The sequence below is a fragment of the Micromys minutus genome (genome assembly GCF_963924665.1).
Source record: "Micromys minutus genome assembly, chromosome: 21".
NCBI lineage: Eukaryota > Metazoa > Chordata > Mammalia > Rodentia > Muridae > Micromys > Micromys minutus.
In genome coordinates, this window is record NC_137956.1 from 28,409,757 (window position 1) to 28,437,693 (window position 27,937).

The 27,937-nt window shown below is 45.1% G+C and overlaps 1 protein-coding gene across 4 annotated transcripts in view; it reads right to left on the reverse strand.

The window, feature by feature from the left end:
- Positions 1–455: 455 nt before the first annotated feature.
- Positions 456–27,937, reverse strand: part of ZBTB38 (zinc finger and BTB domain containing 38) — a 69,129-nt gene continuing 41,647 nt past the window's right edge. For 3 of the 4 annotated variants that reach the window (XM_080934497.1, XM_080934499.1, XM_080934498.1), the window contains one exon: positions 456–6,591. In XM_080934497.1, the coding sequence (XP_080790623.1) occupies positions 3,022–6,591 (3,570 nt within the window). In that variant the 3' untranslated portion in view covers positions 456–3,021. Of the gene's footprint in view, positions 6,592–23,311; positions 23,408–27,937 lie in introns of those variants that run through there. The other variant, XM_080934496.1, reaches the window with a different exon arrangement.

Sequence of the window (27,937 nt, forward strand, 5' to 3'; positions counted from 1 at the left end):
GGTACCATAACATCAGGCTTAGCCCCAGACTAGAAGCATTCAATGTCTCTTATTCAAGTTTTTCATTGTTGTTGTTGTTTTTTTTTTTTTTTTTTTTTTTTTTTTTTTGGTTGGTTGGTTTTTGTTTGGTGGTTCTGGCTGGCCTGGAATTCATTATGTAGAGCAGCTGGCTTCAAACTCAGTTCTGCCTGCCTCTGCTTCCTGAGTACTGGGATTAAATGAATCTACCACCATGTCTGGTCCCTACTTTAATATCACAGTTTATGAGTCCTAAGCATGTAGGTTCCATGAAATATGAGCAAGGAAACAATTATACTGAGTACTGTATGTAACAAAGCCATGACTCACAAAGATGAAATAGCTGCTCAAAAGAATTAACAGTAAGTCATTTGAAAGAAAGAGACTTAATATAGGAATAAGCTATTTTAATCAAGCAAAACAAATTTATATTCATTATTTCTAAAAATAAAATCAGACCTTTCCAACCCTTAACATCTGCATTTAATCATATTTCCTAACCAAAATACAAATGCTAAAACAGCAAGTTACAATGTATCTTGTACAGCATACAGTATGTCCCCCGTCTACACTTTAATTCTACTTGGTCATTATGTACTCGATGCATACTTAAACACCACTCATAGCATTTATACAATCAACAACAAAAATGTAACCAGTTGTCTTAAAATGGCTCTGCTATAAATTGTATAGAATATACAGAATTACAAAGTCAAGTATTTTATCAAAATATACACCCCCTCCCTGAAACTGACACAAGCTACCAACATTTTAAACGAATAATGCAATTTTAGAAAATATTTGCAAAATTATTTGTATGTATAAATATTCTGCCATATTTACTTTGGTCTAGAATTATCAGCATACAAGTCCACTTAAAAAATATCCACATATAAGGGCCGGGAGACATCAATACATATAATTTATATTTGTGGTTAAATCAAAACAACTTAAATCCATCATTGTTTTATAATCATAACCGAGATAAAACAAATTAGTGGATCACAGGATTCCTTGTCCTCTAGTTATTTATTTCGAAGTGATTTTCATAAGCCCTTTGTGACTACCTCAACAAAACTCAAATTGTGTGGGTATACATATATACAACGGACAAAACGAAGTTCAATTTGCTTGCATTTCCCCATTTCCTCTAGTATATAATACTGTACGTAGGCAAAAGCAGACGAACAAGTGATAAATGCAGATACATTTCGGGTTAACAGCAAAGTGCTACAGTATCAAGGTCACCTTGAATCATGTCCTTTTTTTCTGGGTTTTAAATGCTGCCTACCCCAAACCACACTAAGACTTCTTCCTGGAGACAACACAACATCTGGTACAAAAACCTGGGGTCCTCTGATAACCTTCAGGCCTTGGCTTTCCATCTACTAAATTCAACGAACAGCAATGGCTCCTTGAACTGCTGTGAATTTTGCCCATCCTGGTGCTGCAAGGGTAGCCTGTGCTCTCCCTCCTCCCTATTCTGGCCGTTTTAACGGTAAGAATCTTTTGAGTTCCAGCTTTCCAGGATCCTAGTTCACATGAGAAAATACTTGTAGGGAAAGGAGACTTTTGAAGGCAATGTTGACAGTCCGTGCTAGTATAAAAAATGATTTAGAAATGAAAGTGGGCTTTATCGGGGAGCTAATGTCTGCAAACAGGAAGACGAAGCATCTGGCTTTGTGGCTGCTTCTGAGTCACGTTTGTAAGGGGCAGAACACTGTCCTTCCACATTCTACCTCCCCATCCCTCGAAAACAATGCTGCTGTTAGAGGCAAGGAAGGTCACCAGGTCCCCTTGTCTTATATTATCAGTGGGGGTAGGGAGCCTACTGTCCTTTTAATTACTATGTACCTGTGGGCTGCATTATCTCCAAGAAGATGTAAAAATTGAGGGATTAAGCTTTCTGTCATTTCCTTACCACAGAGGTGTGTCTTGCCCTCAACCTCCTGCCTGCTGCTTCAGTGGAATGGGAGGTATCAGGATTATTTGACCCTTAAGTCTGGGTGGGATAGCCCCCAACATCCATGGCCGTGGGCTGATTGGAAGACTGCAGAGTTCTGAAGAACTTGACCATTCTTCATTCTCTGAGGTGAGGCCATTGCAGAGGATTATGTAGCATAGGTAATCTCAGGTAAGTCTGGGAAGGCTTTCCCCATAGATAAGGCATGACCTATGTTCCGTGTGACTGGAGTGGACCAGCTCTAATAACAGCTCAGCCATACTTCAAGAGAACAGCACAGCATTCCATCGAGAAGCACACACGTGCTCTACCGATTTCTATAGCGGTCTGCATTATCTGAGGTCTATTGCTCTTTACGGTTCTCTACAAGGGACTTATAGACAGCTAAAGTTAGAGTGATTAATATACGTATTTTACAAGGTTTATGCTGCAGAAAAGTGTTCCTAGATGATATGTGAATATCCTATGTTAGGTTATCCATTACATATTTTCAGTTATATTATTAAGTATTTTGTAAATACCCATTAGTTTACCAAAGATTAATAGTGCAGAAACTCAATGGCAACAAATACTGTCATAACTTGTTTAGCGTGTCTCAGAGATGCCATCTTCACAATCCCGACCCTTATGCTCTCTAGTGACTAGCAACAGTCCAGCAGATCTCATTAGTGCTCGAGAGAAAGGTTTAAACTCGGCTAAAACTCAGCGGCTGTTTTCGCTGTTCAAAATCCCACAGTTAAGAACTTCATTCGCCTTCACAAAATACTTGGGTCGTTAGAGGATTCAGCTATTTTGTTTTTATGCATTCTGTGTGAAGTGAGTGATAAAACCCAAAATAGTTGTTAGGATCCTTTTTTTTTTTTTTTTTTGGAGTTTACACAAATGAAAATTTAACAACCCCCATCCTTCTGTCCTTTGTGACTATTATGTGAACAAAACTAAGCTTTAAAAAGCTGAAAAACTAAAAAAGAAAGAAAGAAAGAAGTCACAAACAATTTTTGAAGACTTTTCTAACGGTCGTTGTCACTCAAAGGACATGTTCAGCAAAGGTTTATGTCATCCTTTTGGTCGCTGTCTTCCGAGTCAGTGCAAAGTTGACTCTCCAAGAGATCGGAGTTCTCATGGCACATGTCGCCGGTTTCCTCTTGCTTAGTTAAGGTCTTGAACAAGTGTTTCTTTTGGTGCATTCGGAGAGCGGCAGCCGTTTTGCATATTTTGGGGCACTGGAAGCAAGCGAAACCTTTCCCGTTGTGCTCCCGGACATGCCTCCGCTCGTGGTTCCTTTTTGTGGAGAGATACAAGAAACCCCGGAAGCAGAACTGGCAGTGGTATCGCTTCTCCCCGGTGTGGATCCTCTCGTGGATCTTGAGCGTCTCGTTCAGCGTGAACGCCTTGTTGCAGTACTGACAGACGAACTCCTTCACGCCCAGGTGAATGCGCTCGTGCTTCTGCAAGTTCCCCTGCACCGAGAAGCACCGCCCGCAGGTCTTGCACTGGTACGGCTTCTCCCCAGTGTGGCATCTCATGTGCATCTTGAGCGTGGAGGAGCTCTGGAACGGCTTTGCACAGAGCTCGCAGGTATAAGGCTTCAGCGTGAGATGCTGGTGGGGCTTGCCTTCAGCTCCCATGCCTGCTGCTTTGTCACCAATGTCACAGAGCTCACACTGCAGCTTGGGCATCTCTTTATTCTCTTCTTCTTCTTCGAAGGCCTTGTCTGGGGGCAGTTTCACCTCTGCGAGATCCAGTTCTGCTGGGTATCGGCACCGCCCGATGGGGCTTCTGCTCCTACGCTCCTTCCTCCACTTGACTTTCCTCATTTTTCTCAGCTGTTTGGATTTCTTCTTGGGCTTGTAGTTGTAGTAAGGGCGCCATGGCTTATCAGTGGAGTCCTGGTCACTGGCTTCATCAAAAGCTTCACTCATCTCTACACATTCAGCCTGGCAAAGCCCAAGGGGGCTGTCTCCATGGGTTTCTGGGTCACTCTCCCGAGGCAATGGCTCCTCCTGCACTTGATACCTGGGCTTTCTCCCTCTTTTGTAAAACAGCTTAGACCCAAGGATATGCCTTTTCACGATGGCTTCGTTTCCAATTTTCACTGTTATTTGGCAAAGGGGTGCAACGTTGCTATTTGTGGAGGTACCGGGCAGAGCAGGTTTTGCTATGTAAGTTTCGATCTTACTGGTTTCTTCGACGGCATTTGTGGTTTTGCCCGAAGACCCTCCGTGATCAGCAACATATTTCTCCTCCTCGGTTATTTCTCCCCTGTTACATGGAACAGCTTTCTTTTTCTCCTTAACGCTTCTGGGTCTGCCTGCAACTTTACTGGCTTTATCTGCCTCAGGCTTGCAATCCTTGATCTGGGACGGACTGGCCGTGGGTTGTGAGGGGGACTTGTGGTTGCTGTTGGTCAGGCTAGCAATGGCATTGCTGTGCTTGATCACCGAGGAGAACTGGCTGCTGTGCACAATGACGGAGGACACCGAGCCACCGTAGCTGATCACAGAGGCCGAGTGCTCGCTGCCTTTGCCCACAGACGAAACACACACAGGCTCTGCCTGGAGGGTGGCGCTGACATTGTTCCCAGTGGGGGAAACTGACACCTCAGTTGAATCGAAGTTATCGGCCAGATCTGTTTTCAGTGCCTGCTTCCTCCATTTGATGCCTTCTGCATTTTTTACTTTGGCAGAAGTGGGTGTGCCCTTCCCTGAAGGCGTTTCTACTGGGAAGGCAGGGCTGCTGGTTAATGTGTTTCTGCCATCTTGGAAGTTCAGTGTGGGCATTTCACAGCTTTGCGGGTTCGGGAGGACGAAGGCGTCAGGTGCACATTCGCCCCTTTGACTGTTTCCTTGAGCACTTTCATACGAAGAATTCCGGTAGCTCTTGTAAGGTGCCCTCTTGCATCTCATAGGCAAGAGCCTGTAAAGTTTGTATGGATAGACAGTAGGCTTCAAGCCTCCATTCGCTGTTTTCTTATTAATGGAGAGTCTGTGATCTATGGCATGAAAGGACTTCTGATGGTTTTTTAGTATGTAGTAGGTCATAAAAGTTTCAAGACAAAAAATGCACTGGTACCGCCTCTCTCCAGTGTGCCAGATCTCATGTCGTGTCCTGTACTCGGCAAGTGCAAAGACCTTGTTGCAGTAATGGCAAGGGTATGTTCTTCTCCACGAGTGGACATTTGCATGCCTCCGGAGGCTGGACAAAGTCACATAGCTACGTTTGCACACAATGCAGCTGTAGAGCATCTGCCCGTTCACGAATTTCACCATGTGGTCCGTGTCTGACAAGGCACTCCCAGCACTAGATAGTTCGCCAATCCTGTTTTCTGCTATTAGTGAGTCTGGGCTTGTGAATGAACTTCCATCTTGTCCAATAGTGGGATAGTTTTCTAAAAATGGTTGGTTTCCTCCTGGGATGGGCACGTGGCTGGACCTCATGCAGATCTGCTCGTGCCTGTCCAGTCTGTTGAGGGTGGTGAACTGCTTGTTGCAATACTTGCACACAAAAGGCTCCTGGGTTGGCTTGTGGAGCTGCATGTGGGCACTGAGCAGTGTGCTGCTGTCGAAGGATTTGGAACAGCAGCTGCAGTTATAAATGAGGGGTGGGGCCTCTGTCGCGGCTGAACCAGGAGTCTCAGACGGTTGGTTTCCATCTTCCCTGGGAAAATGGACATCTCCTTCACTGCTGGGAGGCTCTGAGTGTGACGGAATTGGAGCCGGCGGTGGGCTTCTTTCCTGATTCACCTCAGGGCAGGTTACTAGAGGCAGTGGCATATTTTCTGCATTTGTGTCAGAATCCTGGGTTTGGGTCTTTGGCTTTCGGCATGGCTTTGCTTTTATAGCAAGAGCATCACTATTTTCTTTTCCTGTTTTACCAGATGGACTGCTGTCATGCTCCCTCAGAGGCTGACTCCTATAAGCCTCAGTGATGGACGAAACGGCATATGAATGTTCGGCAAGCGTGCGGACGGGCTCTGCCCCATGGCAGACGCTGCTTCTCTCCTGGCAAAGTCCGGCTGTTCTCACGGAATCAGACACTTTTTTGAAGCTTGCTCTCAAGTCCAGGGGAGAAAACATGTTATTACTATTTTCTGTTTCAATGATGGAAAATGCGTTTGTAATCCTTGGCCCATTAGTAACAGCTGGTTCTTCGTGCCTTTTTTCATTTTTTTCTTCCTTAACCACGCCCTTTTCAGTAATGCAGACTACATAAGGACCTGGGGAATTTGAGAAGTTTCGGTCACTAAGGTCTTCTAAGAACGATATTCCCAGCTTTTTCCCTGCAGCTGCAAGATCAGTGACGGTCTCCTGTCTCTTGACTACAACGGTGGAGTTGTAGATATAATTAAGTATTTCTGTAAACACTTCGGCTTTCAGATCATCCAGCTCCAGGACGTGACTGGAAATGCAGATTGTATGGCTCCAAAAGATGTTTTTGAAATAAAGGCTCGAGGCAGCCAGGACATTGCTGTGGGCTTTAAACTTGGTGTCTTCCACGATGATGGTGACATCGCATAAGATGCCTCGAATGCGCTGCTCATTTAAGATGGAGAGCACCGTGTCACTGTGACAGTTGTCCTTGAGGTCCCTGGAGAGGGACATGACTGTCATCTGAAACAAGAAACAAATGGTCAGGAGGCCTCCCATCAGTGACTTGGTCATTTCTAGGCTATATGCTACCTCTGGGGAAATTGTTATTTACACGTAAGAACTCGGGTGTTTATCTCATCCTGTTGTAATTCCTAAGACTCGGAGGTCAACAGAAGACCAGCCTTCTTGCCCCAGACTGTTTCTCATGCCATTGCAAAAAGCTGTAGTTGGAAATCCTCCCAGGATTCCTTCCCCTGCCTTTTGCAAAGTCTTGGCTTGTGTGTATAGGTCCAAATATTGGGAGGGCAAGTTTCTGTGTGTCCAAGCAGAAAGGGTGTCCCCACTTGTGGCTGCTGTATGGGGACTCTAGAGCTGAGCAGCATCGTAGCCTTTTAGAAGCAGCCACGTTTCATCTGACTTTCTCCCCTGAACATAAGGTCTTACTATTTTGCCTTAACTAGCTTGCAACTTGTTATCTAAACAAAGCTGGCCTTGAACTCAGAGATCCACCTACCTCTGTCTTCTTTCAAGTGTCTTCCCTTAATACTACATGATCTATGGATTAAAGCCAGGCTACCACATGTGCTAGGTGAGTCACATCCCAAACCCTACTGGCCTGGAACTGGTTTATGTAGGCTAGGCTGACACTGAGTTCACAGAGATCAGCCTGCCTCTGCTTCCTGTGTACTAGATTTAAAGGCATTCATCAACATACCGGTTTCATTTGATGTATGTGTTTGCCTGTGTGTGGGCATGTGTGAGTGAGTGCACACATGTGTGTTGCTGAGGACCGAATCCCTGACCCCTACATGCTGGTCAAAGAGGGTCTACTATTGAGACATAACCTTAGCCTCTTCTATGTGTTTTCAAAGATAGCCTTGATAATCTGATCCAATCAAAATTCATAAATCAGAAACAATTTATTCGTTTATTTTGAAAGGCTTCCCGTGAGTGACTGGTACCTTTATGTGAGGGTTATTTGCTCATAGAAGCAGCAACAATGGAAGGAGCCATTCTAACTCCTTCCTCTGAGGTGTTTCTCTTCTGAGTGGTAACGTCTGTAACTGAGTCTGAGCACCAGGGACACCCTCCCTCCTTTCCACATATGGCCTGTGAGAACCAACCTATTCTTGATTTGATTTCCCCTTTATCATAACCAGACTAGAGTTTTTTTTTTTTTTAAAGCAAACCCTTTGGAACACTAAAGGCAAACAGATGACAAATCAGTAGGCCAGGAAAGTAGGTTTCTAAGTCTATGATAATGAGTCTCATCACAGTTTCCAAAGTTAGACAACTGAAAGGCCCGCTGGCTCTTGGATGGTCTAAAACTGTTACGCATGTAGCATGCAAAAGTTACTCTCCTTAGACTTGTCACTGTTTTAAAATGTGCAAGAAACAATGGTTCAAAGGCTTTGGTTAATTGTAGAAGAGAGGGTGGCAGTTCAGGGCAACTCACAGATGGTGGTAGGGGGAAGAAGGGAGAGAGGGAGGAGAAAGGGAGAGAGAGGGAGAGAAGGAGAGGGGAGAGAGCCTGGGCTAGCTGGCTTTCTTCCTCTAGTCAAGCTTCCCAACTGGCCCGCCCACATTCAGGTGCGTTTCCCAATTATCCTTTCTGATACATCCCAAGCTATGCTTTACAAATTTCCTACACACTTCTCAATCCAATCAGGATGACAATTAGGACTGACCATGTTCTTACACTGTGAGTATGGGTGGCGGTGGCTGAATGAGCTTGTCAGTGTAACATAGAATGGTTTGTCACTTGTTAGCAGCAAAGGAAGCAGGGTGTAGGCAAATGGGGACTTAGGGTAGCACTGAAGGGGAGGAGGGCCATTCCCGCCAACATCTGTATTCTCTGATATCACAGATACAAGCACTTCACAGCAAACCCTCCACATTTCTCACAGAGAGTAACTGAAATCACAGGAGCCTTGGCCCACATTAGATTTTGGAACAAAAGTGTAAGTCAGAAGAGTTGATTTATGTGTAACCACTAAAATGTTTTCTAAAGAATTTCATGCAATGAGCTTGTCATCCTCAGAGTTATGACAGAGAAACTTGAAGAGGCTGGGGGTGGGAGGATGGGGACTGGCTTGGTGGTTAGAGCACTGGCTGCTCTTCTAGAGAACCCATTTTGATTCCCAGCACCCACATGGCAGTGCACAACTGTTCTTAACCCCAATTCTGGAGAATATGATGTCCTCTTCTGTGGGCACTAGACTCCCATGTAATAGACATACATGTATGCACAGCCTCCATACACATAAAATAAAAAATGTGAAAGGCTAATAAAAATGTTCTAGATATAAAAATTTTAGTGAGCCAATATTAAACCAATCTGTAACTAGAGAACTGTCACCACTTCTGCTGTTCTCCTGAGTCTACTGTTTAACTTTCCTATTGTGTGAGTGTGAGGATGTGTGTGTGTGTGTGTGTGAGAGAGAGAGAGAGAGAGAGAGAGAGTGAGGATGTGTGTGTATGAGGATGTGTGTTTGTATGAGTGTGAGGATGTGTGTGTGTGAGTGTAAGAACGTGTGTGTTTGTGAGGATGTGTGTGAGGATGTGTGTGTGTGTTTGTGAGGATGTGTGTGTGTGAGTGTGAGGATATGTGTGTGTGTGTGTGTGTGTGTGAGAGAGAGAGAGAGAGAGAGTGAGGATGTGTGTGTGAGTGTGAGGATGTGTGTGTGTGAGGATGTGTATGTGTGAAAGAGAGAAAGAGAGAGAGAGAGTGAGGATGTGTGTGAGTATGAGGATGTATGTGTGTGATGTGTGTGTGTGAGTGTGAGTATGTATGTGTGTGTGTGTGTGTGTGTGTGTGTGTGTGTGTGAGGATGTGTGTGAGGTGACAGCGGTGTGAAGTAGCACACAGAGAGGGCAGGAGACATTTTTGTGGAGTTGTTTCTTTTCTTCATTCTTGTGTGAGCCCCAGGGATTTGATATCTGCTGAGTCACTGTATCAGCCCCAAGTTTGTATTTTATCCAGAATAACATTTAAAGGCACCTTTTACTGGGCAGTGGTGGTGCATGCCTTTAATCCCAGTGATTCAGAGATAGCATAGGTAGATTGTAAGTTGGAGGCCAGCCTGATCTACACAGCAAGTTCCACAACAGCTATGGCTACACAGAGAAACCCTGTTTTGAAAAACCATAGATAAACAAATAAAAACCAACCTTTAAATATATAAATTCATATATGTATATAGACATGTATATATTAAATGAATATATGCATTATATTATCTATTATACTTCTATTTTGTAAGTACAGATATAGAAATAGGGTGAATTACTCAGCACCCAAAACAGGACACTAGAGAAGGAAAGAAGTGTAATTAGTAACGATGTCAGGGGGATAGCAAGCACTGGGAACTCAATCCCAAGACGATAAACAGTCACCCTACATTTGCATACCTTAATCTATAAACAGAATGTATATTACTATAAACTTCAATATAAAAATGTTATGTGTGTGGACATGAAATATATCTTATTTCAGTATGTAGCTATCACAGGGGAATTCTAGTTAGTCAGCATTTGGACTCTTCTGGATTGTCTCCTGCCACACTGCAGGCCTACAGAACAAGCACACATTCATGTAGTATCAACATGATACCTAAGCTAACGCTTCCCATGGCTAACATGACTGCAAGACCAGGTGCCTTGCTACACACTTGTAAACGTGTAACCCTGGCACTTAGGAGGCTGAGGCAAGAAGACTGTAAGTTCAAGGCCAGCCTGGGCTACGTGGGAGAACCTGTTGAAAAATGCATAAATCTAACAAATAAGTAAATACAAGTAATAAAATTATTTTGCTATACTTTCAAAATTAAGTACCTTGTGTATGTGTGTTCATATGTGTGCGTGTACAAATGCATATGTTGGGGGGGGGTTCATGGCATATGTGCATATGTCCATGTGGAGGTCAGAGGTCAATCTTGGGTGTTGTTCCTAAGAAGCTATCTACCTTGTGTTTTGAGACAAGGTCCCTCACTGGGACTTAGGACTCACTGTTTTAGGCCATGAAGTTCCAGGGATATACCTGAGTCTATCCTCAGTGCTGGGACTGCAAGCATGTCCAACTTCCTTACATGGGTAATGGGGTCAAACTTGGGTCTTCATGTTTGTGGAGCAAACTTAACTGACCCATAGTCACAGCTCCAGATTTGTCTACCTCATAAGAAAAAAAAACAAATTTTTGTTCATGATAAAGATTCAAACAGTCAGGGCATCAGTCCCTACCCTTGGCTTTTCTGTCTCATACCCAGATGTCCAATCAAACATATCTCCCTTTCATGGACCTCCTTGGTCATAAGCTTTGGAAGACCTCTACTCTGTGTGTGCATCTTGCTTCCTTTCTCTTTGAGGTCTCCTCCAGCCTAGAGTCTCCTTTGCAGTCTTTACACAAACCCATCTGAGGAGCCTCTGGCTTCTAGGATTTCCGGTTGTGTGTTCATACCCACGTCAGAGTGTCTGAGACAGATACGCTTGCTCACATGTGCCTTTCTTGATGAGTGCAGCAAGTGCAGCAACAATTCTACCCATCTTTGTACTCCCTGTAGCTATAGCATGAGACATGCTATGTTGATGGTGAGCAGAGAGCAGTGTAAGCAAATGTCTCACTATACACACTGGCAAACAGAACCTCCCAAGGTAGAGCCTTAAAAACGAGAGCAAAACGAGCCCAACTCTCCTCTACTGGGAGCATCATTAAGAGGAAAATGAAAATTAGATCCTGACAATGATATTCCTTTAGCCTGGCCATTTTAAACGCATGTTTGAAGGGCTTCTGGGTTGCCTAAGACATTTTCCAAGTTTGTGAGACCAAAAGTACTTTGTAATGATATAGAGTATTATTTATGCTTTCCAATATGTTGAAAAAGAATAGTCTGGGCAATGACAGGTAGGTGCCGGTACCTCAGCAGACACCAGAGATGCCCAAGAGAAGGAGTAAAGACTAATTATTTTATTAATGTTTACTCTTGAGATGTGTGTGCATATGTGTCTAAGCATCCTGTGTGATAAAACAAAGTGGTATATGTAAAACACTTAAAAGTGCTTACTGAGGGCTGGAGGGATGGCTCAGGGGTTAAGAGCACTGACTGCTCTTCCAGAGGTCATGAGTTCAATTCCCAGCAACCACATGGTGGCTCACAACCATCTGTAATGAGATCTGATGCCCTCTTCTGGTGTGCCTGAAGAGAACAACAGTGTGTGCAGTTACATAAAATAAATCTTAAAAACAAAATGATGCATGTGTTAAAAGGTGCAAAAGATACTAGGAGAGTTAAATGTAACAAAGGTTCAAAATCTCTGTTGCAACTAACTTGTAAGAAATCATGATGTCAAATTTTGGTGAATACCAAAGAATATCCACAGTTAACCAGCGTCGGTTGGTGTCTATATGCAGGTGAGGGCTGGCACTAGTTAGGTCAAGGCGATACAAGACTGGACGGTAGAGAGTGGGGTGGGGACAAAAGTTTTGGTAAGGTGGAAAAGAAGGAGAAGCAGGAGATTCAAGATGGAGGCGGCAGAGGAGGATGATTCAGATCAAGGTGAACTAGATCGATTTTATCTTGTCTAGGTGGGCGGTTTATATCTTTATTAACTGGCAGTGAAATTATTGTTTGGATGTATTGTGGACTGAAAATTTAACATATAAATCTGATTAATAAATTATTGATTATTGAGTCTTGATTTTCCCGGGCTGAGAGGCAGCCGGAGCGTGCAGTTCCAGCTCTGTTGCTTGCACGAAGTGAGAACGCGCGGGGGCCGTGGAATGAGATGTGTGGGTGCCAGGCGTGGTAACTAACCGTCTAGAGGACCGTGTGTTAGAGAAATAGACCGGTTGCTCGGCTCCACACTGGAGCAAGAGCTCCCAAAGAGTGAGACCCCACGGGACCAGTAGCAACAGAACCATTTCTATTTTTATCACAACAAACCAGAAAGACTATTTTCCAGCTCTTTATTTGTGCATAGATAAATTTCTTTATATACCTCAACTAATCTAACATGCTGTATTACAACTGGATGTAGAAATAGATGTGGAAATCAAGTTGTCTTTTAAAATTAAAGATATTTGACAAAATATAATACCACATTCCATACTGGTTGCTTTTTTCACACATCGTCATTTTAAATGGAATGCTACTTTATTGCTTAATTAGGGTGACCACAGTCATTTTTCATGAGTACTTAAATACTCGTTTAATTTTTGAATATGGTAAATAATGACAGACCTCAGATAAACAAAACCTCTTTGACTCTTCAATGATAAATAAGTCCAGGAACTGGCTTCAAGACAGCTCACAACCATCTCTGACTCTAGGTCCCGGGGTTCTGGCACCTCTTTCTGGCCTCTGTGGACACTAGGTATGCAACTAGCACACAGACAAACATGCAGATAAAACACTCAGACACATACATAAAAAGAGGATAAATATAGCCGAAGACAAAAGCTTTCAAAATTACTGTGCTAATTAATCTTCAGGGCAACATTCATAACACTTTGAAAGAATTTCTGCCTCCAGGAAATTATTTTACTAAAGAAAAAAAAATCGCATGTATGCCTAAAAGAACCAAATACAAAATGACAGAACGTAAGCAACAAAGCAGGCAGACGGGCGGAGACTGGGGGATGGAGACATGTGCACAGCTACACACATGCACGCTGCTGCCCACCTTGACGGTTCTCTTTGAATTTGAGTGTGGCTAAGGAGCTGGGGGCGAGGGAGGGGAGACCACCCCAGAGCCCGTTCCTGACTATTCCCAGTGAGAACCGATCTTTGACTGGCATGGCTGCCATCTTACTCTGTACAATCACTATTTACTTGCATCTTGTTTTCTAAGTCTCTAGAACAATCTTCCTGGTCAAATGATTCTATCCACTCATTTATTTACAAACCAGGCCTTCACCATCCAGAGGTGAGGATGTACAGGTAAGGGGGGCAGGATGCTGCTCTAGGCCTTTGTTCTCAGACTGATTTTGAAACAAGAAAACACAACACTTCTTGGTGATAAGCAACCTCCACTTCCTGACACTTCCAGCTTAACTGACGCTTTATTCCCTCTAGCCAGTTAAAATAATTCTACCGAGATATACAGAGGTAAAAACGGTCAGAACTACAATTCCCATAAACACGATATGAGTTACCATATACCTCATTATAGGGCTTGCTATTAAAATATGGCATTTGTGCACGTGTGTGTGTGTGTGCTCCGGTCCATGGGTGCCTGCCTGGGTATATGAAGAGACCAGAAATTGTCAGGTGTCTTTGTCCGCTGCTTTCCACTTCGTTTTTAAGAGACGGGGTCTCTGACTGAACATGAGGGTTGCCAGTCAGAGACAGTGAGCTCTTGATAGTCCGTTTGGCTCAAGCTCCGTACTCACAGGTTCCGCATTAGCTGAGTGTTGCGGACCCAAAGTCAGGTCATCAAGCTTGCAAAATAAACATTTTATCCTGTGAGCCACCTCCCCGACTCCTGAAGACTGTTGCGTTTTGTCGGCAAATCTCTAGGACGTGATAGAGGAGAGAAAACAGCTCTTTCCAGGGGAAGGCTGTTCTCCAGAGCCAGTCTGCACCCCAGCTTTCTAAATCCTCCATCAAAGAAGGCCGAGCCTTCTAGCCAGCACTCAGGCAGCTTGGTTCCTAACATAAATAAAATAATAGAGACGGACCGACAAACGACTTTCTCCCCTCTCTACTGCAAGTCGCGTTCTATAAAAAGAAACGTAGAAATCAACCCTAAGTAAAAAAAAGAATGTTCTATATGAGGATACTGACCTGGAATCCTGCAAAAGTCAAACTCACATTCCATACCCGGCTAGCACAGGCCTATGGAAGGAGGAGCCACTTTGTGAGGCTGTGAGGCCCTATGGAAATTCTCTGACAAAGCCCGGTCTGCCGCAGGGAGCTGGTTCCGCCATCCCACACACATCCTAGCAGTACATTTGCTCATAGTCATGGTGAGGTCTACGTCAGACCACACGTGACGGGGTGTTAGAAACACAAGCAGCAGATCTCAAAAACAGATTACAAAACAGAAGCCCTTTATAGTGCAGAGCCATGTTTAGGAAGAGGAGCATCCCTTTGACTTTGTTTTCCGAATGGGGCCTAGCAGGGCTGTGCATGCCAGGGTGCAGCACACTGAAAGCTACCAGAATCAAGGTAACACCGTGTGACAAGGGGAGCTCGCTTTCTAACCTGACACTCAAGAGTGACATCGTGAGCTACTGAACGCACTCTATATAGGATGGCTGGCTGGGGGCAACCTCACCCATTGTGGTGTGTGGGTAAACAACGGGCCTCCAGACTTGTAGTTGCGTGCACAGACTGTCAGGACGGGTATTGTCAGATTCGGGAATGATGCAATGGGCTCAGCTACAACACTTTGCGATGCTTGTTTGCGAAGATGAAAGGGGAACAGATCCATGGGTTCTTTTTCCCCTGTTGAAATGGAGCAGTGTTTAGGATGGCCTGCCTGCCATGGGTTCATCTCAGGATCAAGCTTGCCCAGACACCTGCTGGCTTGAGAAACTTGGCAAACGGGCTCAGAGCCTCTTTCCTAAGCCCTCAGCGTGCTTGTCCTTATTTCAGCGAATTCCACCGGCGCTCAAGAGTCCCAAATGTTGAAAACATTTTCAATTCGAACACTGTTCCTTAGGACAGATTCCTGTTCTCTGAAACACAGGGATGAGCTGTCTATTAGGAGAGTTGGCTTTTAAAGGGCAAATGCTTTCCTGTGAACTTGAAGGGCGGGCAGGCTGAGCAGAGGAAGGCTCATCCTTTCTCACTCCACAGCTACCCCTGGAATGGTCACAGGGAAGAGCTGTTGCACATTCTGGCTTCTGAACAAGAACGCACATTTAACTAGTGGCAAGGACAGGTTATCCTAAAATGGACAGAGTACCAACTGCTGCTTAGCTCTGAATCTACTACCATGGGTCCCAAGCCTTCCTTGTGGTCTCAGCACAGGACATGGAATCACAGTTCATGATGAATCTTCTTGGATGTTGGTAGATGGAATGAAATCACACACACACATATACACACAAACACACACCACCACCACCACCACCAAGTGCATCGCTAAATGCACAGTAGGGGTTCTGTGAATGTGTCACACATAACCCAGCAAGTACATCACTTAGCACAGGATAGCAAGTAAAGTATGTAGCACACAGTAGGGGTTCATCGAATGCTAGCAAACTGCTAGAGAACTAAACTGTGGCCTGCCAATCGACTCTGGGTAGAAGTGCTCACACACCTGACCTTTGATTAGAGTACAGATACAGAGATATCTGGCTAAACCGTGCTACAAGCCTTCAGAGGCCTTTCCCCATCCTGGGACACAATCCAGGCTTCTCTGTAGCCTGCAGGGCACTGCGTTATCCACAGGGTACCCTACTCTCTCTGCTTCACTTGCTCTCCCTGCTCCACACAGGTTCCTTTCCTTTTCCACCTGCCAAGCTTCTTCTGGGCCTGGAACCTTTACTGTACTCAGGCACTGCCTAGGGACGGCCTCCTCTCATGCTTCAGGCCTAGCTCGGAATCCCAAGGCCTGTCTTCTATATGGTCCTATCTTATATTCCTTCTGCTCTGACCTGGACATGAAGTGTCTGCCACAGGCCACCTCTGTGTGACACTTGGCCCTCAGCTGGCAGTGCTGAGGAAGTGGGCTGCTGGTGGCAAGCCCCTGCCTTGCTTCCCAATTCAAGGCAATATGAAGGCAAGCAGCCTTGTGCTCTTGGCCACCCTGAGCGGTCAGTCACTCTTCATGCCTTGCTCGAACACCCTTTCTTCCTTGCCCAGCATCTTTTAGATGTCTAATTTGTATCAGAAAATAAATGTGTTTGTAAGTCTACACTCCTAGCACTAACCCTTTTACACCACTTTTCTCGGCCTACAATTACCACCCAGATCCTAGTCTCTAGTTATCTACAGGGCCCTGAGGGTTCCACCCTCATCATATACAAACACGGTCTCCCCTATGCATATACATCTATGGTAAAGTTTGACTTACAGATTAGGCACCATTAGACATTAACAGTAATTAATTATAACACTTAAATAGACTATAATAAAAGTTACTTAGGACTTCTAGAATTCTCAGTTACATGTGATCTGTGCATACCCAAGCTTCAGTAACTGAAACAGCGGGATGTCAGACTGTAGATAAAGGGGTCTACTGCTTCCTTTTCACTGTCTTCCCAGGAAGTGGGGTGAGCTGTGGGAGGGGCAAGCCTTTCTACTCTTGATGCTAGTGATACACAGAAGTCACTCAGTCTTGTGGAGTGAGAAAGGGGAAAAGCACATGAAGCAAAGACGGCTCAGCCTGATGAGAAATCCACCCTGTGATGCCTGGTGTGGTGGCACAGGCCTCTGATTCCAACACTAGAGATGCTAAGAGAGGAAGGTTGGGAGTTTGAGGCAGGCTGGAAACATAACAAGTAACAGGCTACATAGGTTGGAGGCCAGCCTGGGCTAACAGGAGACCTTGACTTAATTTAAAATCAAGCATAAGTGAAATTTGGAGGTCTGCCTCCTGCAGTCTCATCTCCACCCACCCCCATGGCTTTCTGGACCGACAGCGCACAGTGCGCTCCAACACTGCACATGGCTTACACTGACCATCCATCTACTTGATAGAACCAAGCCCCACAGTGCAGCTTTTACTTCACTGGTGGCTCTCAGGCACCTGGAATACTGCTTGACATGTAGAAGGCCCTTGGTAAATATTTACTAACAAACTAGGTAAATTTTACCAGAAATAGGTATATGTTTATAAATCAACACTACATAAAAAGACAGTTGCTGTGAATTACAATTTTAATCTTCTAAATTCTCCCAATCCACTTTGTTCTCTACGATTTACTTACTTTTATTTATACATTTGTATGTACCTGCATGAGTTTACGAGCATGATACATATGCAGTACCAGTTGAGTCCAGAAGAGGGCGTTGGATCTCCTGAACTGGAGTTACAGGGGTTTGAGCCCCATCTGATGTGTGTGCTGGGAACCAAACCCGGCTTTCTCTGCAGAGCAGTAAGTGTTCTTAACCCCAGTCCCCATATCCACTCTGAATAACATTATTTTTCTCAATACATTTCATATTGAGAAGCATTCAGCATATTAACTCATTTAATGCCTGCCACGGTCCTGGCATTCTACCAGATAAAAGGAAAAGGTTACTAGACATTGATAGGATTAAACACATGAACTGAGGCAAGGCTTGAGATACAGCAGCTGGTATCATTGTCATGCTCATAGGAGAGATGGAGAAACTGAGCCCATAGCAGTTACTCGTCTAACAAGGCATGTGGCTTCCAGTGGGGGATGGTACCCAGTCTGCTAGAAGGTACTTGTTCTATACACAAAAGGATGCTGTGTCTAAGTTGCAAATTTACCACACAAGATCATTGCTGGAGAAGTCTACAGAGATGGACCCATGGGGCTTTAAGCAGAAGGGACATAGCGGCCAATGAGTTACAGGTCAGGTCACTGAAAGCTGCTAAAGGATATGCATGGGGCCCCCAAGTGAAGCAGTGGAGGATGAGGGCCAGAGTCACCCTCACAGCTGACTTCAGGACAACTTGGGCATTGCGAGACGATGGGTCTTGATGATGGGTCCGGGCGTTTAAAGCAGCTGTACAAGAGACATTCTCCTGGTGTATCCTGGTATGTAATCAGTCCGTGTTCACCCAGAGCCCAGAAAACATCCACATAGCCCAGATTTGTTGGCCTGCAGGAAGGTGAGCTCTACTGATTCCCCCTAACAAGAATGAGAGTATAGATTGACCCTTTCACTACAGGCCAGTGAAGTGGAGGACTGTGAAGTTCTAGGTACAGCATGAGATCAACTGTGGGACGCCTCTGAAGAATGCTGGAGAGAGAGATCCTGCAGGGGGGAGTGGTTTTCAGCATGAACCTCCTCCATGAGGCGTGGAAGGTTTTCTTGGCCAATGAGGAGTTAGAATCTTGTATCTGGATGCTTATATCCTTACAAAGGTTTATGAGGTCCCTTCATGATCCAACCTCTTTTTCTGCTACTCTAACATGTCCCTTTTCACGTGTGGCTTCTGGAGCCTGGAATACCTTCTAGCCCAGATTGCAACCTGCCCTGATCTCTGTCTAACACTCCCTTGTTCTTCCCACAAACCACTCAACTGCAGTACCCTTGGCATGCAGCCTTCTTACCACCCCCCACCCCACCTTTTCAGTAAACTGGTTAAAAGTTACTTGGCAGTATATATGTTACTGAGAGTAAAGATTCTAGGAGGGCCGAGACTATTTACCAGTTTCCCAGATTGTCCAGCTCTGCAATTGCCACTATTGTTTTCTTTATTACGACACCAGCACTAGAAAACGATGCCGGGTGCTGTTCCCAGTTTTCAGGGCTCAGCACTGGGAACATGGACATCTCAGCTCTCTCCCACTGTGCTTCTGGGGAAAAACACGCAAGGGCAAGGATGTCAAGGCTGTCTGACTTGGAAAAGGAAAAACAAAACCACTCTGACAAATGACCATTTGGGGGGATCTGCCTGCCACGGTACACCATGTGAGCTGGGCTGCATAGGATAAGCCAGGGATATCCAGCATCCACAAAGGTGTTCTGCCCACACAAGTCAAAAACACCCAAGTTTGTAATGATGATCATGACACTGTGTTAGTTTTCAGTCAATGACAAAACACCTATCAAAACAAGTTAAGGAGGGAGCATCTGTTTTGATGCGCAGTTTCATTTCTGCCCATGTTTGGTGAGGCAGACATCATGGAGGAAGAGCAGAGAGGCTGCTCACCACATGGCAGTCAGGGAGCAGACAGAGTGAGCAGTGTGGGGAACGAGCCTGTTGACCTACTTTTTGAACTTTCCCAGTCTTCTTGTTTCCACCCATTCCTAGCAATGCCATCAAATTATGGGTTCATAATATGGAGTCATCTGTGGAATAAGGAGGTCAGAACCCTCAGGATCCAATTACCTTCCCAAAGCCCATCAGCCGACAACCACAACCATTTCCAATCCAACCTGACACCACCATGTCTGTGACTCGGAGGAAGGAAAGGAGAAACCAGCCCTTTAAGCTCCATGGTAACATTTTGCTTAAAACCCATGGCCTAGGCCTTTGTCTCAGATACCTAGAATGAACTGGCAACCGTTTTAAAATTAATTTCCAGGCTAGGTGTGGTGGAGCACACCTTTAACCCCAGCACTCAGGAGGCAGCGCAGCCAGAGCTACAAAACAAGACGATATCTCAAAGGTTTTAAGAATGTCCTCAGCACCAAACATGTAAAGTTGGCCCCACATTTGTGTGTAGTTGATGTTAGGGGTGTGTAAAAGGTATGTAAAGGGGTAAGTTTCTGAGTGGCCTCCTCTCTCTGGCACTCACAAGGTTCCCTGCTCCCTGAAATCACTTTTAATGCCTTCTGACCACAGTTCCTTCTTTACTGAGGAGTAGCTCATCTGGAGCTGGTGCTGGGCCTGTGGCCTACTTCTGGGTTATAGGACTCCATACCAAAGTCCAGTGCGTGGCTTGTCTCCCCCCCACCCCCGGCAACCAATTTAAAAACCGCACAGCAGTGTGTGCCTCTTGGGGGAGCTCAGCGGAGTGCAATCAGGTGCAAGAGCAGGACTCACAAAGAATCAACAGTATCACTGACGCTGCATCTGGGCTTTGAGACAGCCACTGTGTGCTCTGCATCCTTCAAGAAATTATGGCAGACTTCTGGCTACTTTATGAAATAAATGACTATTCCTATATATGTTTATACTGGAGCCCCTCTGTGGTATTCACATTCTTCACAGGCACATCCAAGCCCCACTGGAAACTTGTCTGCTGGCAGGGAAGATGAGCAGGTAAACAGGGCATCCTTGGGCTGGGCCAACACTTAACAAGCACAGTTTGTGCCTAGCACCATTGTACACATTACATACCTTACCCCAGCACGTCTCGCTGCAGTCCTTTCCCCCTTAAACTATTTGTGGGTGTACACGTGGCATATGTGTGAGGTCAGAGGACACGTTGCGGCAGGGCCTCCCTAGAGTTCCCTGCTGCTGCTGTTTAGGCCAGTGGCCCACTGGCTTCTGGGCAGTTCTCCTGTCCCGGCTCCTCATCTCACTGTGATTACAGATGTGTGCCACTGTATTCAGCTTTTAAAGGGGGTAGAGAGGCTTGCACCCAGGTATGAGATTTGTGTAGCAAGCTCTTTTTCCTGCTGTGCCGTTGCTGGCCCCAATGACAGTCATATTCAACAGTGATAAAACTGTGACTTGGAGAGGCTGTGGGGCTTGGCTAAGATCATTTAGGCAGATCTGGGGTTAAAACCACAGACTGACCCCAAAACTGTGATTTTTCATTTTAAGTTTAGGAACACGAAGACAGAATAAGAACTTATTTGTTTGATTTGGGGTGGGGTAGGGTGTAGAGAGGTGACTCAGACGTTAAGAGCACCTGCTTCTTCTGCAGAGGACCCAGCTTTTATTCCCAGCACCCACATGGCGGCTCACAACCATCTAGAACTTCAGTTCTGTGCATCTGTTCTGCTCTTCTGACCAGTGTGGGCCCCAGGCTTGTATGTGGTACATATGAATGCATGCAGGCAAACACGCAGACTCATAAAATAAGTGAATCTCAGAAACGAAAGAACTTGAGACATACTTCCTTGTTTTGTGTACTGAGAACTCAAGTCCCAGAGGCTTGTACGGTCTCAGCCTTCTTTCCACTGCCTGTTTTACTAACTGTACCCTAGACTGAGGCAGGGCTACCATGTGCCCTAGGTATGCAGTTTATACCCAGTGGTAGGCTGGGAACCACAGTGATGGTCAGTTATATGCCTCAGGTGGGCCTGTACCCCATTAGAAAGGGGCCATTTCTCTTACATGCTCAAAGGTACCACGTGTTTCACAGGTGGCCCTGGCAAGAACATACACGGGAAATCAATATTTTCCATAAAACTTCCACTCATTTTCTTAAAATATATAAGCCTAAAAGTAATATAGGGCAGATAAATATCGCTTTAGCTTTTATTTTTATCTACTTTTGTTTCAAGGCTGACCGCCCAACACCTCTTGCATCTAACACAGGGGCTATCACCAGATGGGGTAATAGAGAAGGAAGGATAGGGGTGAAAGCCACTAATCTAGGAGAAGAGAGAGTACCTCAATGCCTAGAAGTAGCCCACTCATAAGATATGGTTCGACCAAAGGAGAATTTGGATGAGGCAGGCTGGCCCTGTGGGACTTTGACCTTGGTACAAGGTCATCCTGGTTCTGCCGTGACTTAAACTCTTGGTACCAAAGTTTCTTCAGAGGTCAAATAGCACCAGTAGCAGAATATGGGCACTGCTCAGGTTTCTTCTAGGCCGATGCAAAAGGGCATGAGCCGTTTAACAACAGCCTTTTAAGGTAACTAGTTATTAGCTGGTAGGAAGGAGGCCAAACAAGACAACTGCTTACATGAGCAGCGTGTTTCCATGACATGCATTTTCCCTCTTCCGTGGGAGGCTCATGCAAACCTGGCTATGGGTTTAGAAACAAACTCAGAAGACCAACATTACCTGTTTGGGGCTTCTCTACTTATTTTAGATAAGGGCAGTCTCTTCCCTTCCCCTACGCTGTGTCTCATTTCCTTAACTACCTACTTTTCTACTCTCCGCGGACCATATCTGCTCCTCTGTTTGCATGGAGGAGGGATTTTTAAGAGTGTAGTTTTGGGACCTCCTAGCTAGTTCTTGCTTAAATATAGGAACCTAAGATATTAGCTGTTTGGTTGTAATTTATAGTATATATAGTATGTATACTGTATATCTATAGTATATGTACTATATACAGCACATATATAGTATGTATAGTATATAATACCATATATCTACAGTATCTAGTACATATACAGCTACTATAATTAATCTATTAATACTTAAATATATAGTGGGTATATATACTGTATATACAGATAGTATATATACTATATTTTAATATAATTTATATATTAGTTTAAGTATTAATAGATATATTAGCTTGCGGTTTGCCCAGTTTAAAAAATTAGTTTTAGTTTAAGGTTTAGCTCAGTTCTGTACTTTGTTGTACATTGTGCTTCAAACTGCCATTAAATTCTTTGATCAAAATCATCAGCAAGTGCTGGGGTTAAGCAGTAATTCTAAGTCTTCTTGCTTGGCTGGCCCAGCCTTTCTCTTAAGTGATTATCTTTCTCCTCTGAAGGCACAGTTGGTCCCGGCCTACTGTAGTACCTAGGCTCTGCTTTAGTCCTGCTAACTTACTTGCTGTGTGACAATGCCACTAATGGAATTCTGTAGTTCCTTGGGCAAAGCCCTTCCCTGGTGGATGTTTTGCCAGGGCTGTGACTTGGGTTGGTTTACAGATGATGACCAAAGCCTACGTACGGTTCACAGTGCAACGCCTACAAGATGATGCAAGGTACCCAAAGAAACACTCTGGCATTCTTACCAGATGGCAAATCCACTCCCACCAAATGTCTCTCAAAACAAGGAGGGTAAATTAAAAAAAAACAAAAACCAAAAAACCAAAAAACCAGCCTCAACAACACAGAGCAGTTTCACTTAGACACTCAAAGGCATAGGAAGAGCTCACTGGAGCTCCTTCTGCAGTTGCCACAGATTCCAGAGCTGGTTCCCAGGCTGTCCCACTCTGTGTGAAACCTTCATCAGGAGGAGCCTTTACCCCAAGGGACCCCCAAGAGACCCCCCAAGGGCAGCCCCTGTCTCACCATGGCCTTTGAGGTCTTTTCTTTCCTGGCTGGAATCTAATTCCTTCGGCCTTTCCCTTGTAAAGAGAATGTTATAGAGACTCGGAGGGAAACAGGTCTCCAGACTTGTAGTTTCACAGGCCTTCCTGCACCAGGCTCCATTAACCACTGTGCCAGGACTGCACCCTCTGACCTTGGAAATTGCCTGACGTCACTAAGCCTGCTTCAGCCTGTGAAAGGGAGCTCAGGCCTCTTCCGGAGTGCTGGATCAGACAGGAGCTAAGAATGCAGGAGCAGCCAAGAAACACAAGCTCAGCTGTCTGCTTTATTTCGATTACGTACTTTGAGAGGAAGGCACACAGGCTTCTTTCTTTCCTTGTTTTCTGCCATCTTCAAATTCCACATGTCCAGGACTGAATTTTACAGTCAAAAATCAAAATTTCATGTTTACTCTTACTCTGTTTAAATGTGTTCATTTGGCCGGATCCCGTTCCACCTGCTGGCATGCTGAAAGCACTAACCGTATCTTAAAAGGCATTGACAGATTTGCTTAAATGTGCTACACTGCTTCCGGCTTCACTGTGGATGGTGCTGACTAAAAGGCATGGAGGGAAATGTTCTTGCACGTACACACGTCATTTCTGAAAGTCAGAACTGTTTATCTATGACTCCTTAAGACATTTCTCCATCTTTCAAAATAGGAATGATAAAGCCTCAGTCTCCTATCGGAAGAGGGCAGCTGAAGGTACACTGCCAGCGTGTGACTCTGGACCCCAATGCACAGAGTCAAGACCCTAAGACCATGAGTGAGGTTTTGACTTCAGATCCAGAAAGCTTCAGAGCTTCAAGAACAGCCTCAGAACGAGAGAACAAGATCTCACAACTCCTGTGGCTCTGGCTGATCTTTATAGGGGACATAGTGCAAAACCTTAACAATCAGCATGATCTATACTCACTGCTTCAACAAATGCTGGACTTCAGTTTCCTTTTACCTCCATTCTCTCAAACCCAACCCCAACACCTGGTGCTCCCAGCATTGTGCTCTGCCGAGCTGTGGAATTCAGACAGCCTGTAGGTGTTTCAGCTCCTACACCTGCTTACCAAGCAGAATACCTCCTTCCCCATCTTGATTCCTTCCAAAGGCCAACTCTGTGGACTCAAACACAGAACAAAGGCAAGAGCACCCGGCTGTATCCATTCTGTTTGGTTCTAACACTCTCATACACTTACGAGCACTCTCACACACACACCAACTCACGATCCTTCACCCGAAGTCCATGCATTTGGAGTGATGTTTCCATTCCAAAAGGAGACGCCGGGGCGCAGGAGAGTTAGGCTGGAGACGTAGCACCATATAGCTAATAGCAAGGATGGGATTCTAATCTTGATTGTGGGGCTCTGGGTCTCAAAAATGTGTGTGTGTGAGTGTGTGTGTGAGTGTGTGTGAGTGTGTGTGTGAGTGTGAGTGTGAGTGTGAGTGTGTGTGAGTGTGTGTGTGAGTGTGTGTGAGTGTGAGTGTGTGTGTGAGTGTGTGAGTGTGTGTGTGTGAGTATGTGTGAGCTCAATGCTAGTAAACATTAAACCTCCATCTCCTTTTGATTAGCATGTTGGATTTCTGGACTTTTGTAAGTTTCTGCTGGCCAGCCTACATGTCATCCCATGCTACAGAGCATGTGATCATTTCCGTATTCTGCATTGCCATCCTTTATTACCTGATCACAGCATTTTGTTTAATATGTTCTGTAAAATGACAGCAATGCCCAAAATAATTGTGGTAATAATGTTAAAAAATAGATCTCGGCAAGAAAATGTTCAGTCAACGGTATGACATGACTTACATATTTTAAATGCATTCCCTAAAATTACATAGTTTATTTTACTAACAAGTGTCTGAGGCAATACTGACTCAAAGAAACAGAACTATTTCCTCCTCTTGGCCTTTTGGACTCCTTCATTTCTTCATTCTGCTCCTCCTGGAGGTGCTGTCTCATGGAACAGATAATGCAGGCTTAGACCTTTCAAAGCTACTTTATCTAGGGTTCTTGACCGCTTCAACCTCTCTCCTAGCCTACTGACCAAAGGTACAGGAGAAAGATGGCTAATAGGACAAGGGGTTTGTAGACCTGTTTAGATTCCAATCTTTGTTGTCAGGACACCAGCAGCCTAGCCCAACAGCAAACGCCAAACTCAAATCGGTAACAGTGGTACAACACAGCAAAAGCGTCAAGGCTCCGCCTCCATGAATCAGCGGAAGAGACCAGAATCAGCTGGAATACCATGAGAAATTCTTTGGCATGTTTCTCTCTATGACGTGAAGACCAGCAAAGCGGTGTGTGGCTAACAAAGACCAGTGAAGTGTTGCACAGTGTCACAATGCAAGAGCATCCTTTCACGGTCCTTGGGGTTCTACTTACACTCTTCTAAGCATCACACTCCCTCTCAGGTGTCTGTCTGCTCCAGCAAAACATCACATGTCCTCTCACAAGACAGCTTCCACAAAAACATCATATGACACAACTGAATTTCCAAAGAAACCAGAGATTTCCACTTCATAACCGGGTTAGCAGAAACTCCTCTATCTGGGAGCTTTAAGCTTCGTTTGGGGAAAGTCAGGAAAAGGGGAAGGAGCTGAGTTCTGGGGACCCAGAAGGGATCACAGCAGTCAACTCCAGGCAGAGGTCTAAGGAAACAGAGTGGCACATCCAGATACGGACAGAGGGGCTGGCTGCTTCCTGGGGCCTGGTGGTAGATGCAGAGGTTGAGAATGGCAGGGTCTCAGACAGGAGTGTCTATGTCATGAAGACCTGGACTTTTCCTCTACTCCCAACGTTCTTAGCCCTAACTACATAATGGAAAGAAGAAAGGCTTCAGAGTCATGTGGGTGAGAGCATCTCCTAATGAGACATTAGAGAGGGAGGGAAGGATGGCTGACTAGCCATTAACAGGTATGGTAGATCCCAGATCTAGCGTGGGAAGAGGATAATGACGCCTGGGTCCCTCTAAGTAGCTTTGGGAAGGCAGGTGGCTCTTGGCTGCTGGAAGAAGCTGTACAGGGTACTGATATGGCATGGGGGCTGCAAATGTAATCGTGGATTTTGTCCAACTGAATGAAAACAATAAGCCCCAAGGAGCCTGAGAGGAACAGGCAAGCAACTGGTGCTACCACCAGGGAGCCTTATTAAACCTTTGTTTCTAGGTGTCACCCTGAACTGGAATAGCCCAGAGTAAATCTGAGTTTAACAAGTGCCCGGGTGTTTTTAGATTACAGGTGGTTTCCTAAGGGTGCTGTAACAAATCAGCACACTTGACACAGACTTATTTCCTACAGTACAGGACAGAAGCCGGGCAGGGTGTTTGCAGGCCCAGGCTCTCGATAACCGTGGGGCATGTGCACAGCCTTCCTTGTTGCTTTTAGCTCTGGCTTATGATTACAGGACCTCACTTTCACCGTTTTCTTCTTGTCCTTATGTCTCTCTTCTGTGTGGCTGCTTGATCACCTGGGACGATCTCCCTTCTAGTTCCACAATTATGATAATCTATGAAATCATTTTTCCACATGAGACCCCACTTGCAGGTTCTGGGTTGTAGGCATATCTTTTGGGAGGCCTCGTCATTCAGTCCAGTAAAACCATCGTGGCAATGCCTCATGGATGAATGCGAGAAGAGCATGGGTTCAGAATCTGCAAGCTGAGTTCCCTAGCAGCTGACAGGAAGACTGGGAGAACCACTGCAGAGCCCATTTATATACACAGCGGCGCTCACAAGCACACCCTGGTCCGAGAGACTCCACAGGGCTAAGAATCAGGGCAAAGGTCACCTGAAAATACTACAGGTTCGGGGGGGAAAACACCCCCAAGTTAATGGAGTTAAAATGACTATGCCACCTTCTAAACAGAGGCAAGCACTTTGAAGGGCTGAAGAGACTTAGTTGATTTTCCAGATTGGATTAATTTCAGATGAAGTTCAGAATTCCTCTCTAAAATAAAGTGACACGCTTTCCCCCCAACCCTTTACTTGAAGTTTGGGCAAGCCACCATGGCAGAATGGGATTGTTTCTTTAGGATTAGGCGGCCATACTGCTTGTCCCCAACACTGGAGTTAGCTCTGAGTCCCTTCTCCTCACTTCTTGCTGTCCCAGAGCCCTTCACTGGGAGCAGCTCTCCCCTTATTTGTAAGTGTTACACTGCCCCTACTAAAATCCTTCATTCTGATGGCTCCTGTTACTTCCCAGACACACAGAAAGGTTTTCTATCCCTTCAGACAGAAATTTCTCTGCTTGGAAACCATTTCAAAAGTCTTCAGAACTTGAGTCTTACCAAGATCTGCTACTCCAGCACGAGTTTCTAAACAAAATCCAACCCACACCCTCAGAGACTGTCCTTAAAACATGTTCTAGTTAGCAAGCTGGCAAACTCGTCTGCACAAGTCTGCCTCTGTGCTTCACTAGTGTATGGCCACATTCCCCAAAGGATAAGCTTACATGAGTCAGGGAAATCTTAGGTGTGTTCTTCCACATAGCGGAACCGGAGTGGTGTGGAAGGCAAGATCTCAGGTTAGGTCCTCACTGCTAGTCCAAGGACGGAGCAGAATTTCCCCGCAGCACTCTGATAGCTTCTCATCCATCCACACACCTCGGAGCACATCCCT